The following is a 19,343-nucleotide window of genomic DNA, read 5'->3' on the forward strand; positions in this document are numbered from 1 at the left end:
TAATATGATTCCTTATGGGATTTTCTATGCACTTTTAACTCTATGATACTGCTGTGGTCATTCTGTTACTGTGAGACTCCCAACATGACGACGGGGAAGATACAAGCATGTGAATCTACGAAAGGTTCAATACTGAAAAATTGAATTATTTCCTAGTACAACAGTCTTTTTAAAAGAAAAGTGGGATGAGTCCCAAGGACCACCTTGCTCTGGTGGAATACCACAAATCAGTGTGAGGTTCAAGGTGATTGAATCTTGCAAATGTTCCTTGCCATTACTGTCACCAAGCTGGAATTCCTTGAAAGAAGCTTCAAATCACATGAGCGGAGCAGCTTAAAGGGTTTATGTATCAGTCTGACCAAGACCAGGTTGAGGTCCCAAGAGACCATGAGACCCTTGATTAGAAGGGATAAATACATGAAGTCCATCAGAAGACTATAGGTGACTTGACTGGCCATGGTGGCCTTCCTTCCACTTCCTAAAGACTTCAGTGGCCACAAGATTAGCCTTGCAGGTATCCACCTGCAACTGTTTCCCATACATGATGTGAACTAGCATATATCATCCACAGAGCAAGTGAGAGAGATGCTCCGTAATTTGATCTGGCAACTAGCTCTGGTGGACACTCAGGTTATCTAGCAGAATGTTCAGATTCTATGCAGAGATTCTTAGGTGTGCAAAACTAGCGCCTTACGCACCATATGCCCAAGTTCAGCAGTTGTTAAAGAGGGAAGCCATTTTTTCCCTGCTTGCAAGGACAGGATGTTGTTCTCCTGAGATAGGCAGATGTTGTACTTGTGCATTACTTCAAACAAGTCCTTAACCCAAGCATTGTTCTTAACCAAACAATCCAAGCAGGAGGAAAAAGAATGATCGAACATCCTAGGCTAGAAAGATTTAGCTCTAAAATGTTTCTGTGGAGAGACAAAGCCAATTAGTCCCACAAAGCATTATTTGAGGGGGTGAAAAAGTTCTATCCATGAAAGAGGGAGCTAATTACTTTTTCTTGGACCTCTGGTTAAAGATCTGAAAATGTAAGCCATGACTGACACTATTGACAGGCTGCGTTTATAGGTCTGACAGCTGTATCAGTGAGGTCCAAGGAAATTAGTAGTTTATGCTTAGCCTTGGCAAAGGTAAGCTGTAGAGCACAAAGTCATACTACTCTGGTCATAGCCTGGGAGAACGAAGGAGGGCCTGCTGATTCATGCCAAAGGTGCAGCCATTACGACTGTGAAGGCATTGGTCTGTCTGACCACTTGACTGCTACATTTTCTTCTGTACGTCTCAACACTCTAAGGGCCTGATTATTACTTTGGCGATGTAGGAGTGCGCCGCCCCGCTCCCACGCCACCACAGTTGTCTGCACACCACCCAACAGATTTCTCATGCTCAGGCGGACGGTGCTCTGGTGGGCCCACGGTGGTGCAGTTCTAAGGCTCATATGTGAGCATTAGAACTGCAGGGCTGAGGGAGCGCCAAAGCAGAACAGGGGTGCAGACAAACAGGGGGCACAAAATGTGAACCCCTGCATGCAACCAAATGCACAGCGGCATGAGGGGGCCCTGTAGGGTCCCCTTCCATTCTCGACAGTCACACTTTTCATGGCGGGCTCACCACCATGAAAAGTGTTGAGGTCCGGAAAGTCGCAATATGCTTTGCGGTGCTGCAGCAGCACAGCCAGTATATTGCTGCCCAGGACCACTGCACCACCGGCGAGGGATTGCGGATCCCTGGTGGATGCGGCGGTCCTGTGGCAGTGGGACCGTCGCATTTGCAATAAGGTGCTTGGGCCACCAGTGCGGCACTTTCCGCCACGCCGCCTCAAGTTTGGCAGTGCTGTGGTCCGCCAAAGTCTTAATCAACCCTTAGTCTTCAAGCCCATGTGGGAGGTAAATGACATACCTTTAATAGAAGTGGATGTCACCACAACACACTATTCTAAGGGCTTCCCACTGACTTAACTGTCCCTACGAAAAACAGTACTTCATATCCAATGCCTTTTGAGATTTCCTCTCAGAGGATGGTTACTTCCAGATATCGTGAATCTCAAAGCTCATTAGCCACTGGAATCAATCTTGGAAGAGTAGCCAAATCTAGCAAGCTTGCGCACCTGTGAAGAGGAGCCTTTAGGGATGGATACATGGGAGCATCCCCTGAACCAGAGCGCCATGTTCAGCAGTGAACCTAGGGGCTGGTCCTCGGATGCTACACGGGGGTTAGAGGTAACTGCATTGTCACTGGAGGCTGCAGGATAAACACACACTCCCCAGCCTTCAGCATCAAACTAGAGCATCTGAGAATATCAATGAGGTAATACCTGCACACGAGTGCAAGGGGACATGATGGGGTTATGGCAACTCTTGGCTCAGCTGCTTGTGGTTTAATAGATCAGCTGATTCTGACATATCTGTAAATTAATCCAATCTGACTCGTCAACTGTAAACAGGCATTAAAAAAATCAAGAGGCATTTGATTTCGAAGAAAGACCACCAGAAGTTTGAGACTCTTGAGACCCCTGCAGTTGCACCAAGGAGACATCTGCTAACTCCTCTTCTTCTGGTATCTAGACTGGAGGGTGTGGTGTGGCCACATACTCTTTGGTAATGTACACCATAGGAGTTGGAGAAACCTTCCAAAGGGACTGCAGTGGGTGGGTGTCTACAAAGTAAGATCAGTAGAGTCAGGGAAGCCTTGTGTGTCCAAACTCAGAGGGGCATCCTGAGCTGATGTCTCTTTGCTACAAGGTGGTCTCGTCCATCTGAACTACCACATTCAGGACAGGACTCTATTGTGGAGCAATCTGAAACGGTCACAAAAAACACCCACAGAGGGACCTCGGAGAATACTGAGACTTAAGCTTCTGACCCAAGGGCCAAGGGAGGAGACTTGTTCACTCCTACACTCTGCAACATCATGCCTAGAAGGAGAGACTGCCCTGTGCTAAAGAGCATTGTAAGCTTTGGACTTCTCTATTGAGACAATATGAGCTTGCTCAGCAGTGCAACAACGTTTGTTTCAAAAGCATGTCTGTTCATTACAGAACCCTCAGTTTCTTGGTGGAAAACGCTGATTATGAGAGAAGCAAGTTACAATACCTATCATTTAGAGACTAGCAAGAATGCCAATATGCAGGGAAAGGAGACAAGTGGTTTATGACAGATGCATGCCTGCTTTATGGTACTGGTATGCAACGAACGCTTCAATTTTTACAGGTCTCATCAGCTGGAAGTAGCCTAGATTGAGCACAGGAAGAGCCAGAAGATACGTTTTAAAAGTAGTCTATGAAAAAACACGAAACTTACTTCTGCTTAACAATCCTACAGGAAATGTACCAGCATTATAATTGGTAAATTCAAAATCAAACAAAGAACTCTTTTCGGACAAAGGGGCACATTACGATCGCGGACGGACTTGCGGCCGTCCGCGAGCCCTGAGTAGGAGGGAACGTCCGCATGTGCTGAGGCGTTCCCTCCTGTGCAATAAGGATGTGACCGCCACCCTGGCGGTCACATCCTCTATTTTTAACATTGTTGCGGGTGCGGCTTCAAGCTGCACCCGCCGCAATGTTAAAAACGCATGCATTGCATTTACATGCACAAAGCGTCAGGCACTGCGCAGTGCCTTCCGCTTTCTGCATGTAAATGCAGGGGGGTATCATAGGTACCCCCATGTGCAACCCCCCACCCCCCCTTCACCCAGGGGGCCCGCAACGGGCCCCCGAAGTGAAGATCTGTATGCTTTTCCACAGCGGAGAACCCGCTGCGAAAAAAAATGTCTGGGAAGCCATCCTAATATGTCTGGCGGTGTCTGAGAGACACCGCCACCATATTATAGCTTTTCCACCGCGGTTGTAAGCCGACTGCGGCGGAAAAGCGGCGGACTGAAACCAAGACCCACCAGCCATCCTAATGTGGCGGTGGGTCTTTGGTGGGTCCACAGCGGATTTTCCGCATTCTCCGGGCCGGCGGTGGCTTCCACCGGCCCGGAGGATGCAGAAAATCCGCGATCCTAATCTACCCCAAAGTTTGGGAAAAATTAGCATATTAGAACTTCTCTAAAAGTCTAAATTTGAATTGAAAATGAGGGACTTCATTTAATAACAGTAGAGTCATTTTCAGCAACCACAGTAATTGTAATTGTAATTGTAATTTATATTTATATAGTGCATTATCACCAACGGTCTCTAAGCGCTTGCTTTGGGAACCCGTCCTGGTTATTCCCTGTGAGATAACCTGTACTGGGCACCCCCAAGGTGAAAGCCAGGCATCCCGCCGCAGGGGGCCATAGTGGAGATTAAGCAAGCTATTGCCCGGAGTTGCAGAGTGTGAACCCGTGATTCGAGCAGGCACCGAGGCGAGAATTATCGCGTCCGTGGACATTTTGGGCTCAAGACCCTGCCGCGTCGGGAATTGAACCCTGGTCCCGGGTCTGACCTCTGCTTCATGGTCTGCCTCTTCTAACCATTGAGCCACACTTCTCCAGTACTTTTTAGGTTGAGCCTGGGCAGCGCATATGCTGCTCTGCGAGGCATGCTGTATTGAGGTACGCATAGAAGTTCCCCCCCATTTCCCGCACATCTTTCAATTTGCTCATGTTACTGTCCTTGTGAAATCATTGCTTTTCACTTTTGAAATAGCTCAGTAGTCCCTCCTTGTCTGCATTTGGAACCTCCCATAACAACTGGACTTTTTACTTGTGTTCTTCCCTTATTCCACCCACGTCATCGCAGCATGCAGCACACTTTTAGTAATGTATTTATTTAAATTATAGCGCGGTCCACTTTAACTGTAGAGGCCGTGCTTGTTTAATTCACAGCTCGGGCCGCTTTCAGTTTAGCGGCAGTGCTTATTTATTTAACAGCATGGGCCACTTTCCCTTTAGCGCCAAGTTACAGAACCTTCTAAATGCGATGGTACTTCTTAGTTGCATTAGGGACAGGAAAGCAAAAAAATTACAACTCCCACAATAAGTTACATTACCACTTATAAAGGACACATTGGAGGCATGGAGTAAGGTGTACAAACAGTATATTCCACTCCATCTTTCCATCAGCTTCCTAATTGAGCTTGTGTTGGCTATTTGAGGTATTCCATTAGGCTGTTTTAATATCATTACCTTAAACTGCCTTCAAATTGCGCGAATTGGCGCTGGAGAAAGTTCACCCATTCCAAGATGGCTGCATAATTCAACCAATCTGGTGACTCCCTGATAGCACGTGGCACTGGAAGCTGTAAAGGGATCTGCTTGCAACGCATGCAGATTTGGCGTGTTATCAGAAAGGTGTTTCAGGTGAGTGCTTTTGAAGGCAAAGGGCTGGTGTGCAATGTCTCTCCACGCAGTTTTTGGGGAGGGTAAAGGAGTTCAAAATCACCACTCTGAGGAAATTTTAATCTGGCAGTCAGAGTAGAAGACACACGACCTTGTCAGGGTATTACCTCACCCCCATCCTACCCAAAGGTTTACTGGTTCCTACAAGAACCTTTCGGCGAAATCCAGACTCTCAGGTTTCACATGACCCTGAGAATTTCACTCACTAAGAAAAACCTGCTACCTCGGGGGACCCCCTTCCTCATTCAGTATCCCTCTGGCCACGAGACACACCCATAATTCTAAGGGTCTATCACACTCTAGGAGCCCATTACCCCTAAATCTGAGCCTCCCTCTGATTTGAGGATCTATCTAAGCCCAAAACACAACCCACAGGGGCCACCTGCCTTATCCTTGCACATCCCCTCAATCAGGTGACACGCCGAAGATGATGGGAGGAATGACTATAAATAGTCTGACCTTTAGATTCTTTTCCCCAGCCACGCTAGAAGAACCATTAACACTGCCAGAGCTATATCAACCTCATGGGCCCCACCCCTCCCAAAGTAACCACGCAATCTGCCTACATCTCATGTCAGCTTAAGACTGGCCTCCATATCTTGTGTCCTCAAAGGTTTGGTCAATCTTTCTAGAAAGTCTTCCCAGGATGGGGCCTCCTACTAAAGATTGTGATGCATTCCTCCAAAAAGAGAAGAAAAGCCAGCTCAGACCTGTCCCACCTTGTTGGGCCTCATCTGTGGGTTGCAATTTGAGTCCTAAGGCACAAAACCACTGGACCAAGGTCGAAGTACACCAGTCACACTTAGGTCATCTCACTGAGAAATACAAAACAAACAAAAAAGCATTTGCAATGCAATAGGCCTCGCATTTGTGAGAGTTTGACCTATTAGCATTGTAAAACCCTCAAAACAGAATTCCTCTTAATCGCTCCCCCTAACAAAACTCCCGCTATCCTGAATTGGCTGAAGCACTTAACCACTCTTAAAGGACAACCTCTCATTGTCGACTCCGCGAAATCGCTAGGGGTAACGCTTGACAGCAACCTAAGGATGCAGAAGCATATCAGCGCCTTCACAAAAAGGAACTAACTTTCACTTGAAGACCCTGCGAAAACTGAAACCCTTTCTGCCAGCCTACGATTTCAAACAAGCAGTTCAAACCCTAGTAATACCTAGAGTGGAATATAGGGCGTTAACCTTATGCAGCCTCTCAAAGTCATCGACAGCCCCACTAAGAGCCACTATCAACTCAGCTGTGGGACTCATCACGGGTTCAAAGAGAAACTCTCACATATCCCCCTCAACTGGCTACTGTTTGAAGCTTAAATTCATCTTAAAATCGCCTGTATGACGAAGAAGGCCTTACACCACAATTCCCTGCACTACCTAGCTCAGAAACTGGTGCTCTCTGCGGGCATCAGAGCCTCCAGGAGTGCCAAGACTCTTCTCCTAAAACCACAACGATTTGCCAAGAAAAAAACCTATATCCAATCATTCTCTGGTATGGCTCCGAGGATTTGCCCACTGAAACAAGAATGAACAAGTCCACGGCCTCCTTCAAAACAGAAGTGAAAGCGATCCTCATGGCTAAATTCATGTGAACTCTGTCCTTTTACTGTATATTATTACTAGCTATGTTTTTGTGCTCCATAGTTGTCCTTTTGTTTTTTGCGCTAGCTTATGTTGTACGTGTATAAGCTATGTATAGCTGTCTCACCTATATTTTTGTGTGCTACATCTTGTTTTCTACATATGACTTGTAAAGAGCTCTGATACTCGCAAGGATCTTGTTCGTGCTATATAAAACCCTCAAAATAAAATAAATAAATAAAATAAATGTTTTAAAAACCTGCAAGCAGTGCATAAACACACACTTTGGACTTCTAGTCGTTGCTTTTACTGCCAGCCTTGCTTCTCATAAGCAAAGACTATAAGTACAAAGTGCATGTTTAGGCACCGCTTGCAGGTTTTCAAAACACCTAAATAAAAGGCATTGTCATTTACAATGGCAATAGCTCAAACTCTCACAAATGCGAGAACTATTGCATTGCAAATGCTTGTTTATTGTTTGTTTATTCTTCCGACGCAAAAAAGGGAATTTTTGCCAGTTGATTTCACGTCCGACAGGAATCATACAGCCAGTGCTGACACTACATCAATGGCTCCTTTCTGCTGATTCCATGCAGCCAGCAGTGTTGTGAGCACATCAGGTAGTCATGCAAAATGAACCTGAGAACCGGTGAGACAAGCTTTGCAGAAACCACATTTATGACCGAGTATCATAATGCCCGTGAGCACTCCCATGCATTTGCTCTCCGAGTCACCAGATAAGTAGAATATTTGTCCCAGTGAGACTTACACTACTATATTTTAATAAGCAACAGTGAAGTGCCTACATGCCTTGCCGTACTGTCATGCATTACATGTGGTCCTGCCCCAAGTGAAATGTGGGAACAGGTAGCAATACACATTACAGAAGGGCTAACTAAGAGGGGACTATAGCTGGCACACCAAGATATACGCCTGGGGAAGCGGAAACTAATAGGCAGAAAACCCTTTGATTCCCCCGAATGCATTTTCCCAGGGTGCCTGGTTCTGAAACAATCTATAAAGGTGAAGAAAGGACATTAGCACCTATACAGAATACAAGTGTCCTCTAAATGTTCTTTCCGTGTATATATAGGGGTGAGAATAGTAACTGTATGTATCTAGGCCAGCAGCACGGTAGGGCTGGCCTCGCTGGTGGAACGTTGAGCCAGCACATACAAGGACTTCTTTCATGGACCCTTGTCCAGACTCTCCAGTGTTCGAAAACCAACATTTGTGTTACCACAGATACTGTGCGAGGCAATAAAACTGTATAGAAGAAGTAAAAGGCATATTTTATGGGGATGTAAACACAGCTAATTTGTACAAGAAGCCATTTTGTGAAATCGGGGATACTCTTAGTAATGCCAGTATAACTGCAATGCCATTCACAGCATTTGCAGCAGAGATATGAATAGATTACTTCTAACACACTTTAATCAAATACATACCATCAGACAATGTAGGACTTTGCAGGTAAAAGTCCAAATGGATTCAGACTCACAACAGTGGATGCATTATTTATCGTACACCATTAAGTTGTCTTGCTTAGTCTAATGTTACTGGGTCAGGAATGTATTGCAAAGGGCGATTTGTACTCCACAGATTTTTATGGCCAGGAGACCTCAAACACTCCTTTTGCAAAGCTTGGTGTCTCAAAAGTCTCCCAGTCTAGAAATCTCAGAGGAAATATCATTGTGGAATACAAAGGACACACACCTCCCTTTCACAGCCTGGGAAGGGGGAGGGGAGTGTAATACTTGAAGCATACGGGTCTAACTACATTCCCTCTGCATATTTCTACTTTGCTTTTTTGATTTGAATTTAAACTGTATTAGAACACTTAGAAATTAGTACATTCAAGTTTCCATTAATTCCCTATGAAAGCAAGCAGTGGCAAAGCCAAGCGATCTGGCTTGAATTTTAGGGCTGATCCATTAACTTTGGGCGTGGCTGCTATTAACAAGCGATGGCAATAAAGAGCAGCAGCGTGCTGGAAGAAAAGGAGAAGCTGGGAGCATATCTACAGACTATGCCGCAATCCAAAAGTTGATGTAGAAAGGATGACCAGACCTCAAGATGCACACCTAAAGGACATTAGCACCTATACAGAATACAAGTATCCTCTAAATGTTCTTTCCGTGTATATATAGGGGTGAGAATAGTAACTTTATGTATCAAGGCCAGCAGCCCGGTAGGGCTGGCCTCGCCAGTGAAACGTTGAGCCAGCACATACAAGGACTTCTTTCATGGACCTTTGTCCAGACTGTCCAGTGCTCGAAAACCAACATTTGGATTACCACAGATACTGTGCGAGGCAATAAAACTGTATAGAAGAAGTAAAAGGCATATTTTATGGGGATGCAAACACAGCTAATTTGTATGAGAAGCCTTTTTGTGAAAACGGGGATCCTCTTAGAAATGCCAGTGTAACTGCAATGCAAGATTGCACCTTTTGTTGATGATTTCACCAGACTTCAGGGCGGTGCGACATGCCAGTGCGAAGGATGTTGTGAACTCAGGCTCACACTTTTCCACTGCCACAACAAGCACGTAAAAATGGCTGTAACCGTGAAAAAATAGCTTTCGATATAAAATACACATGTGAGATCAAGGATTCAATGTGCCAAATTGTAAGCTGATTGAGGGAAAATGATGTGGTATCTAAGCTGAATGAATAATATTTGCATCACAGGCTGGAGTACCCAATAAACAAACTGATTTACAGACAAATGATATATGATTAGCAAATGTCCTGAAGCAAGCACTGTACAAAGGCCCAGGAAAGAGGAGGAATGGCTATATGACTTACATCATGCATTGAATCCATAAGTTTTGTCAGTTGATAAAACCGCTGCCAGTTCTGGCTGGAGTTTCCTTCGCGCTTCACTATGGCTTTCCCCAGCTCCTTGATGTAGGTCATACGAATCTCCTCAAACAGTGCCTGGCTCTTCAAACCATCCTTAGGAACTGCAACATCAAAATAAGTCTTTTAACCACCACAGGACACTGTGAGTACTTAAGTTTTATAGGGGCACATTCAGCTCCACAGTAGGCACTACAGTTAAAACCCAATTTACATACATACACACACACACACCAGATGTTACAACTGTGAGCTTCTCACCATTTGATTATGTACATTTTGTCCGCATGACTTCTACTATGCCTTTGTATACTGCCTACCACATTGCAACATGCCCTACTTTGTTATTCTTGTAAAGCACACGGTCACCTAAATGGATCTTGTTCGCACTATACAAAACTCTAAATAAACACGTTAGAACTGCTGTCATATTTACATGTATGCAAATGATAATCCTGCCAATATTTTCATGTAAACAAACAATGATAGTGAAAAAGATCACAAACAATGGAGGAGCCGCAAATAGAATACAACATTCGCCTCAATAAATGAGGATGCTTATACTTTTTTATTCATGTAAAGAAATTACTGGAAAATGATATAGTACATGCACCTGACAGTCATAGACCTAGTCTCAAGGAGTGTCAGAATGCTTTGCAGGTACATTGTTTCTACTGCAGCACGAGAAACTAGAGCGTGATCTGGAGGGCACGAGAGCAGGTAACTGGCATGATAATAGTGCTAGAAGTGATAGTAGCACTCCTGCACACATTACACAACTATATTCAAATATATAAAGGGTAAAATATCAATATAATCTAGTTCATGAAACATAAGTGCGTAAAAGAAAATTAAAAGAGTGAAGCACATGAAAAACTAGTGAAAGATAAAAATGCATGAAATAACATTGGGCTAGCATTAGGTAAGTTATTTTATTTCTCACATATTTATATTACACATATTTACAGCACATTATGCACACATTTATAAATGAAGTTACAGCCTGGGACGCTGAATTGCCCAAATTTAATTTGCTATTGCTGAAGCGGAGTGTGTGACACCTTAGAGTGTACTTCGACCTCCACTCTCTCCGGTTTTCAGCTGTTAGCTTACTACATCGTCTGTACTACATCATCTTTGTACCTATATTCTGAGCCCTGTAAAGAGTATCACTATCAGAAACGGTACTTTTGCAAACTGTGGATGACTCTCTCTGCCTCCTAGACTCAGCAAACTCAAGTCTACATCTTTTCCTGCACCTTTCAACTGCTTAAAACCACAACACTCTGATCAGCATCCTGAGAAGAGGGATGGGACAGACAAAGTAATTTGACTAATTGTTCAAAATAGTGAAAATAGAAAGCTATGTCTTGAGCAAAACCAACTTAAAACAAGGGGCGCCACAGGGCTTTACCCTCTCTCCAACCCTTTTTTATCCAAAGCTTGAACCTCTTGATGAGATCGTGAGAAAATCTGGAATTCTTTATTGTCAGTTTGAAGAAATAACTAGATCTACTTGAATATATCTTTCCCTGAAAGACATCCTTCTCTCTTACACCCTCAACTTAAATGGATGGAGAAGTGTGGCTCACTGGTTAGAGCAGGCAGACCCTGAAGCAGAGGTCAGACCCGGGACCAGGGTTCGATTCCAGACGCGGCAGGGTGTTGAACTCAAATGTCCACGGACTCGATAATTCTCGCTTCGGTGCCTGACTTAATCATGGGTTCACACTATGCAACTCTGGGCATTAAGCTTGCTTAATCTCCACAACGGCCCCCCGTGGCGGGATGCCTGGCTTTCACCTTGGGGATGCCCTGTAGGGGCTATCACACAGGGAAAAACCAGGACGGGTTCCCAAGGCAAGCGCGGAGATACCTCTTCGGGGGTCGATTCTGGCGCTATATAAGAAATGTAATAATAATAATAATAATAATAACCACTACTTTAAACTCAATCCATGTAAAACTGAATGTCTACTGATCTTCCCAAAAATTGTCCATCCACCCTATCCAAGACTGACTGAAATCCTTCTATCTTTCCAGCAACTAGACCTCAAGCAGCAAATTGCAGCCATGGCCAAAAGCACACAATACCTGCTAAGACTGCCCTGGGGCCTCACAAGGTTCATTCCTGAGCAAGCCTATGGTCCAGCAACAGGTGTTTCCAACGCAGATTATGGTAACTCAGTCTTCTCTGGTCTTCCCAAAGTGTGTTTAGCTCCATTAAGAGCAGTGCTCCATGCAGCTGCCCATTTTGTGACAGGCTATAGGAAATGCAACCACATCTCTCCGATTCTTCACACCCTGCAATGGCTTCCCATCGATGCAAGAGCTCAATTTGAGACTACTTGTATTACTCAAAGGCCTTTGTAACACCACACCCTTCTAAAAAAAAAACCAAAGGGCCTTAGTACGAGTTACAAAGTCCTAGTGCAGCGTAGGTCCGCCACCGTCCGCTGTAGGACTGCCAAACCCGTGGTGGGACTGCCTGCCAAATTGGGAGTTAAATCCTGGTCTGGTGGGCAGTGTTGCAGTGGTCTGCAAGGCTCATAGAAGATTGTATAATGCAGACCACCGCAGTCAGACCAGACTGCACCTTCCTGTGGGGGTGCAAATTCAGGTGGCCCCCTGGCCCAAATCCCTTTCCGCTATACTTTTCATGATTGAATCATCGACATGAAAAGGGCGACGAAAATGCAACTCGTAATATGCTCGGCGGTGCCAGCAGCGCCACCGCCAGCATATTACAGCCAGTTGCAGAACATCGGCCCAGCCGGATCCTTGATCCCAGTGATGCCAGCAGTCTTGTGGTGGTCTAACCGCTGCAGTCCTAATACAGCGGGCAGTCCCGCAGTGTGGCGTTGGTCGGACTGCCACCACTGGTTCAGCTGCCCTATGGAACACCAAACTTATAATAAGGCCCTAAGTCTCTGCGGCTGAATGAGAATCAAGAAATTCGGAGTCCCTCCAGGTCAAACCTCTGACTTTCAAGCAAGAATGGTGCAAGAGACAGGCATTCTTTGGTAGGCTTTGGAACTACATCCCACCAATCTTTCGCATATCCTCTTGTCTGAACACATTCAAAAGGGGACTCAAAACCTATTTGACAGATAACTTGGTTAAAGTGAGGATCGTTGCTAGCATTCCAAATATTAACTTGACCTGTCTTTCCTGTTACAAAATGTTTGTTAACTGTGCTCTCTTGGTTATTTTATGCGGGTTTACTATTATGGTCTCTGCTGGTATGAACTGATTGTTCCATGAGCTAATACGTTGTTTTATGATATTTGTTAAAATAAACTTACTTCCCGCACTCTTGTAAAGTGCTCTAATGACATTAGGCCAAGCCCTTGCTTAATAAAAAAAAACCGACACAATAAATAAAGAGTATTAATATCTAAATACGTAATATTTTCTTGGACTGATATGGCATCAGAAGGCCAAGTATCCCAGACCGCATTCCAATACAACTCAGAGGCACAAAATATTTTCTAAGCAACCCTTCTGATTTTAGAAAACTAGTTTCTGCCAGTACTACCAGGACAACCATTTGGAAACGCAGGTACTTCCAAGTTCCACTCTTTCGCTTAAATGTATTTGTTGCCACTTGCTTGTATGACTGCAATAGTACACGCTCATAGAGTCATTTATAGTTGCTGAAAATGCGTTTTTTATGGGGGCAACATGAGGGAAACGGGCAGTTGGGCTTCATACTTTTCCCCTTATACTTAAACCATGACGGCAATGAGGGATAAAGGGCATTATAAACAGCTCAGAAAATGTAGTCTTTCTAGGGAAAACTGAAGAAAATGTGTGCATAAACAGCGTTTTTTTCCACTGTATTTACGCACATTTTTCTCTAACGACTGATTAATAGTTCCACAATGTTCTACCAGGATTGTCGAGAAAGTTGCTAGTATTCCGCCTGTGCCAAAGTAGTGGTTACATCCTTCAAAAGGCCATTAGCAGACATCAAATCCATGACCAGCCACACGTGACGTGACCCTTCATGCGATGCCTATTTTACATCTCGAGCTATCCCTGCTATAGAGCAGGGGTATTCAAACTGTGGGGCGCGACCCCCAGGGGGGCCGTGGAGCAATGCAAAGGGGGTCGCGCCTTCACAGTGTCACTTCTGCCATGGCCTCAAGGGCTTCAGCCCCCCTCCTCCCCCATCCTGTGTCTCAGCCCGGGCTGCTGCAGTGCAGCTCGCGCTCCTGGGGCCTCGCTGGGCAGTGTCTGGAGTCTTATCTCCCACAGGTCTTTAAAGACCATTAGCATATTTACATGCCTTTGTTAATTGATTACCAAAGCTTAGTTTTTTAATGGTTCCAGTACCCCCTGGGCCCCCACTCTGCCTATTCCTTACATTTGTATTTTTACACTTACTGCTGTAGTGTGAGAATGCATTTAAAGAAAAAAATATAAAGTTGGGTTGCCAAAAGAAACATGCCTGCTATGTGTTGTTTAAAGATCCTGCAGAGACCTGCTCTTGACACTAAATTGAGTTATAAATAAAAAAGAATGTATTAATTAGTGATGTGACTTTTCTGTCTTTATTTTCTTTAATTATTAGTCATGGATCATTGAGGCATCCCTAGAACACAATTAAAAGTGCTTTCTATGTATATTTGCTGTTTTAAGTATTCACAGATAAGTGCAAAAAATACAGCTTTAGGTGACTGCTTATTTCTGGGCCATCAAAATAATGAGCTGGTAACCCTAATCATTAGACTGGAAGTTTGTTACAGGATCGGCACATTATTTATTTCCTCCACCCTCGAACCCTGATTAATGCCATTAAAGCAACAGTTTAACTTATATCTGAAACCCTACGCTTCAAGTTTCTGGGAATGCACCCTGCTTTCAGACTACTCACTTCTCATTCTCGCCTTCACTTTCACGTTCACCCTTCACTCCCAGCGATCGCAATGCACTCACATTGATCACCATGCACTCATAGCGATCACCATGCACTCATAGCGATCACCATGCACTCATACTGATCACCATGCACTCACACTGATCACCATGCACTCACACTGATCACCATGCACTCACACTGATCACCATGCACTCACACTATTCACCCGCTCACCATGCACTCACACTGATCACCATGCACTCACGCTGATCACCATGCACTCACACTGATCACCATGCACTCACACTGATCACCATGCACTCACACTGATCACCATGCACTCACACTGATCACCATGCACTCACACTGATCACCATGCACTCACACTGATCACCATGCACTCACACTGATCACCATGCACTCACACTGATCACCATGCACTCACACTATTCACCCGCTCACCATGCACTCACACTGATCACCATGCACTCACGCTGATCACCATGCACGCACACTGATCACCATGCACGCACACTGATCACCATGCACTCACACTGATCACCATGCACTCACACTGATCACCATGCACTCACACTGATCACCATGCACTCACACTGATCACCATGCACGCACACTGATCACCATGCACTCACACTGATCACCATGCACTCACACTGATCACCATGCACTCACACTGATCACCATGCACTCACACTGATCACCATGCACTCACACTGATCACCATGCACTCACACTGATCACCATGCACTCACACTGATCACCATGCACTCACACTGATCACCATGCACGCACACTGATCACCGTGCACTCACACTGATCACAGTGCACTCACACTGATCACAGTGCACTCACACTGATCACAGTGCACTCACACTGATCACCGTGCACTCACAACATTCACCCACTCACCCTGCACTCACAGTGATCATAATGTACTCACAGTGCTCACAATGTACTCACAGTGATCACAATGTACTCACAGTGATCACAATGCACTTGCACTGATCACAATGCACTTGCACTGATCACCATGCACTCACAACATTCACCTGCTCACCCTGCCCTCACAGTGATCACTCTGCACTACAACTTTGCTTGCATTGTTCACTCTGTACCCCACCCTGCAGTCACACGAGCACACTTCTCACCCTGCCCTCAAGTGACACTTCACTCACCTGTCCCCCCTTTACTGCTCAATCTGTAGCTCACTCAAACAAGGCCATCACTAACCATGCACTAATTCGTCCCAATCTGCACTTACAGCCGAACCCAAATTCATATGGTCACCTCACTTACCCTGCAGTCACTCCTTTTACCCTACTCTCACACTGTTGCATTGCTCACCGTGCAGTCACATGGGCACTCATGTCACCCACACAGTGCAGAAGGTTAAAGTGCCTGGTACAAAGAAGATGTACCATGCACATTATAGAACTGAGTGTGAGTAAACTATGAGTAGCGCTATAAAAAAATGAAATGTTTGTCAGACAGGTGCTATAGAGAGATGTGTATTGTTGGTGAATGGTAGTGAGGGAATTCATGGAGAAGGTGGAAAGACTGTTGCACCGTGTGCGTTCAGTGCTTGGACAAGCCCTGGCTGGGAGTGTTAACCCCCCCCCCCCCCGAAGTTCGGGTCTAGTGGATACCCTGCTTCTGCCTATTATTTACATTTGTAGTGCGCTACTGTTACCAAAAGGTGTCCTGGGACTAATAACCATCTGCCTGCAATGTGAGAGAGGGATCCGGGGTTGGGAGAAGAGAGGGATGGAAGGAAGGGGGTGAGAGGAAAGGGGCATGGGTAAACTGCTTAACTGCACAAGACCGCCACGGTTTGCATGCACCCTTGCTGCTCCCGGCCATGGCCAGGTGAGCTTCTAATTTGGCAGCGCGTATTCCTGCGGATTGGGAGGCCCTTCACAGAGGTTGACTAGACACCTTTCTGATGTTAATTGCTGTATTTTGGTTATAAACTGGTACTGATGGGGTGAAATCTTTCCTCAGTATTACTGTGTTTAAAAAAAATCTAAATAATAAAGCAACAATACCCCAAAATACGCAGCATCACAGAACATTATTTACATTTTCTACTCTCACAATTTAGTCAAGCCTGTCGCATAATTTGGTCCTCACCTTCCTCATAACCTAGAGGTTTAGAAATGTTTGTCAGGAGGGGGTCCTTACGCTTGAAAATGTTGACGGGGGTCTCGGCATCCAAAAGTTTGAGAACCTCTGCTATAGAGGAAAGCAAAACCCCCTCTGACATTCTTGCTACGCCTTGCTGTAATTGTGTATGATTATGTATTATTGTTGTAATAATTAGCCGGTTTGTAATTATCTCCTTAAATCCCGCAAAATTAGCCAGAAACCAGTGATTGTACAAGTGGGGTTGTTGCTTTGGTGCATACCAGGAACAAAGGCAATGAAGCTCGATTCCTACCTCGAGCATACAAAAATAATAAACAGGAGCATGCACATTCGCTTGCTTTCTGCTTTCAAGGTCAGTCACCCAAACTGTCTGCATTTTGGGCTGAATGAAAGGCAGCCACCTGCAATGCAAGAAACTGTCTTACAAAATGGCAAGATTTCCATAAATAGTGAGCATTTTCATTACTCGCCTTATTCATGTGGATACGCTGAGTTCGCATGAGCGAAAAATGTGCGAGAAAGCACAAAAATGTAAAAAAGAGGCTATCAATGTCAGAATTTGTACTTTAGATTCAATGCTAACCTCTTAAGATACTTTCTACTTTCCAGGCCAGTTCTACTGGATATCTTCCACACCACCATTTGTCTTTCTTATGTTAAACACAGAAAGGGAAAATCCTACAGGCTCTTCTTCCAGGTATCCCTGGTCTCCAGCTATAAAGGCAAAAAGGCTGTCTGTAAGCTTCATCAAGATTCCATGTTAAGAGATCTGCACAAACTCACTTTCTGTGGGGAGAGCCTGTAAGCACAGCATATGTACATACTCTCACTAATGTGGTGAGAACCTATGTGCTAAGGCGATATGCACATGCTTCCGTTCTTTGGTGAGAACCTGTGATCCAAGAGAATATGCAAAGCTTCCATTTAATGTAAGAACCTCGAAATATAGGCGAAAAGAATTAGGATAAAATGTGTCTTTGAGAATTGTCTGAAACAGTAACCTTCTAGGAAAAATCTAAATATACCGTTCTTCTAGGCAATAGCCACTCTCAGCCAATAAGGAAACAATTGGCAAATTACACATTTGGAAGGTGTACCATGATTAATGTTTCCATAATGCAACTTCAGCCCTTCTTCCATAGAAACCATCTCTGTTTGCCATCAGGTAACGTTTTAGCAGTGTCCACCTTTGGTTCACAAGGGCTAGAACCACATAAGACTTTCAAAGGATAGCTATTGACTGTGTACCTGCTTTCAAATTATATTCATTATGTGGGTATCTTAGTGCCTCGTATATTGCAGCCATCAAAGACCAACAGTGATCACTTCTCATAAAGGCTGAATCTCCACAGAGCTCAAACCTATGTATTTCCAGCACGTCCGTGGCTTAGTCGGTGAAATTCAGGGGGTCTGAATCAGGGCCGGACTGGCCGTAGCGGGCATAGGGCAATCCCCCGGTACGCCGCATGGGTGGGGGGGATGGGGGGCCTGTTTGGGGCTCCTGGGGCCGTTTTTGTTACAGGGCCGTTTTTGCAGCATAGCCGAGCACTTTGCCAGGGCCAGTTTTGGTTCCCAGTCGGGCCGTGGTCTGAATCTCAAATTTACCGACTAAAAAAAGTAAAACAACACACACATAGCAGACCGGACTATAGACCCCCAAACACAACTACAGAGCCAAGAATGCATTTATTTAATCAAACCCCACCCTAAACCCCCCCCCCCTCCGAAGCTACTGTCAAAACTAAATTATCAAATTGGGAGCAAATTAAATGACTCCATTTCCTCAACCTGATAGTGGTGATCAATACCTGCAGCTGCTTCCCCAGGTTTAGCCTCCTGATCTGCATGAATACATTTATACTTTTGGGGGTATTAATTAGTTAAGAAAAAGATTATTGTGGCATGAGAGCTATTGTCAGTTAAACATAATAAATCTAAAACATTTTGCTCTAATTGAAGTAGTATTTCATGATGGTGTGTCATTGCAGATCGTACATTACATGTCATGGATTTAAAACCACCTTATGTCAGATTCATAAAATGAATGGTCTTTCAGGCCTTTTGCATTTGAGCAGCCAGTATCTGAAACAACATCCTCTTATCCATCAGCACTGGCCCAACGCTGTTCTAATTTAGGAAATGGTTGAAGATGCACCTCTTTAAAGAATACTACTTCACAATGCGTTAGCAGTTCACAAACCAGCTACCTCTCTTACCGCTCATCTTTGCTCACATTGCTCAACTGCATTTTGGCTATGTCAGTGCTTTAGAAATACTCTTTCTCCATCCTTTTATAAATCTAGAATTCTTAAACAGTCTTTTCTCAAATTCAGCAGTATACAGAAACCTGTAATGTACCAGACTCCTTTACTAGACTCCTACAAGCAGGGTTTAGGCCAGGTCGCATAACTGAAGTGGTGGTGGTGGATTTATGACACATCATGAATGCCAAAGGCCCAGGAGCCCTCATACTATTGGACCTTTAAGCTACATTGGAAACTATTAATCATAACATATTAATGGCAAGGTT

General features: G+C 44.7%; 1 protein-coding gene across 3 annotated transcripts in view; it reads right to left on the reverse strand.

The window, feature by feature from the left end:
- Positions 1 to 19,343, reverse strand: part of NR3C1 (nuclear receptor subfamily 3 group C member 1) — a 775,966-nt gene that overhangs the window by 42,482 nt on the left and 714,141 nt on the right. For all 3 annotated transcript variants that reach the window (XM_086931650.1, XM_086931651.1, XM_086931649.1), the window contains exon 8: positions 9,730 to 9,887. In XM_086931650.1, coding sequence (XP_086787776.1) covers positions 9,730 to 9,887 — 158 coding nt within the window. The remainder of the gene's footprint in view (positions 1 to 9,729; positions 9,888 to 19,343) is intronic.

This window comes from Lissotriton vulgaris, chromosome 7 (genome assembly GCF_964263255.1).
Source record: "Lissotriton vulgaris chromosome 7, aLisVul1.2, whole genome shotgun sequence".
NCBI lineage: Eukaryota > Metazoa > Chordata > Amphibia > Caudata > Salamandridae > Lissotriton > Lissotriton vulgaris.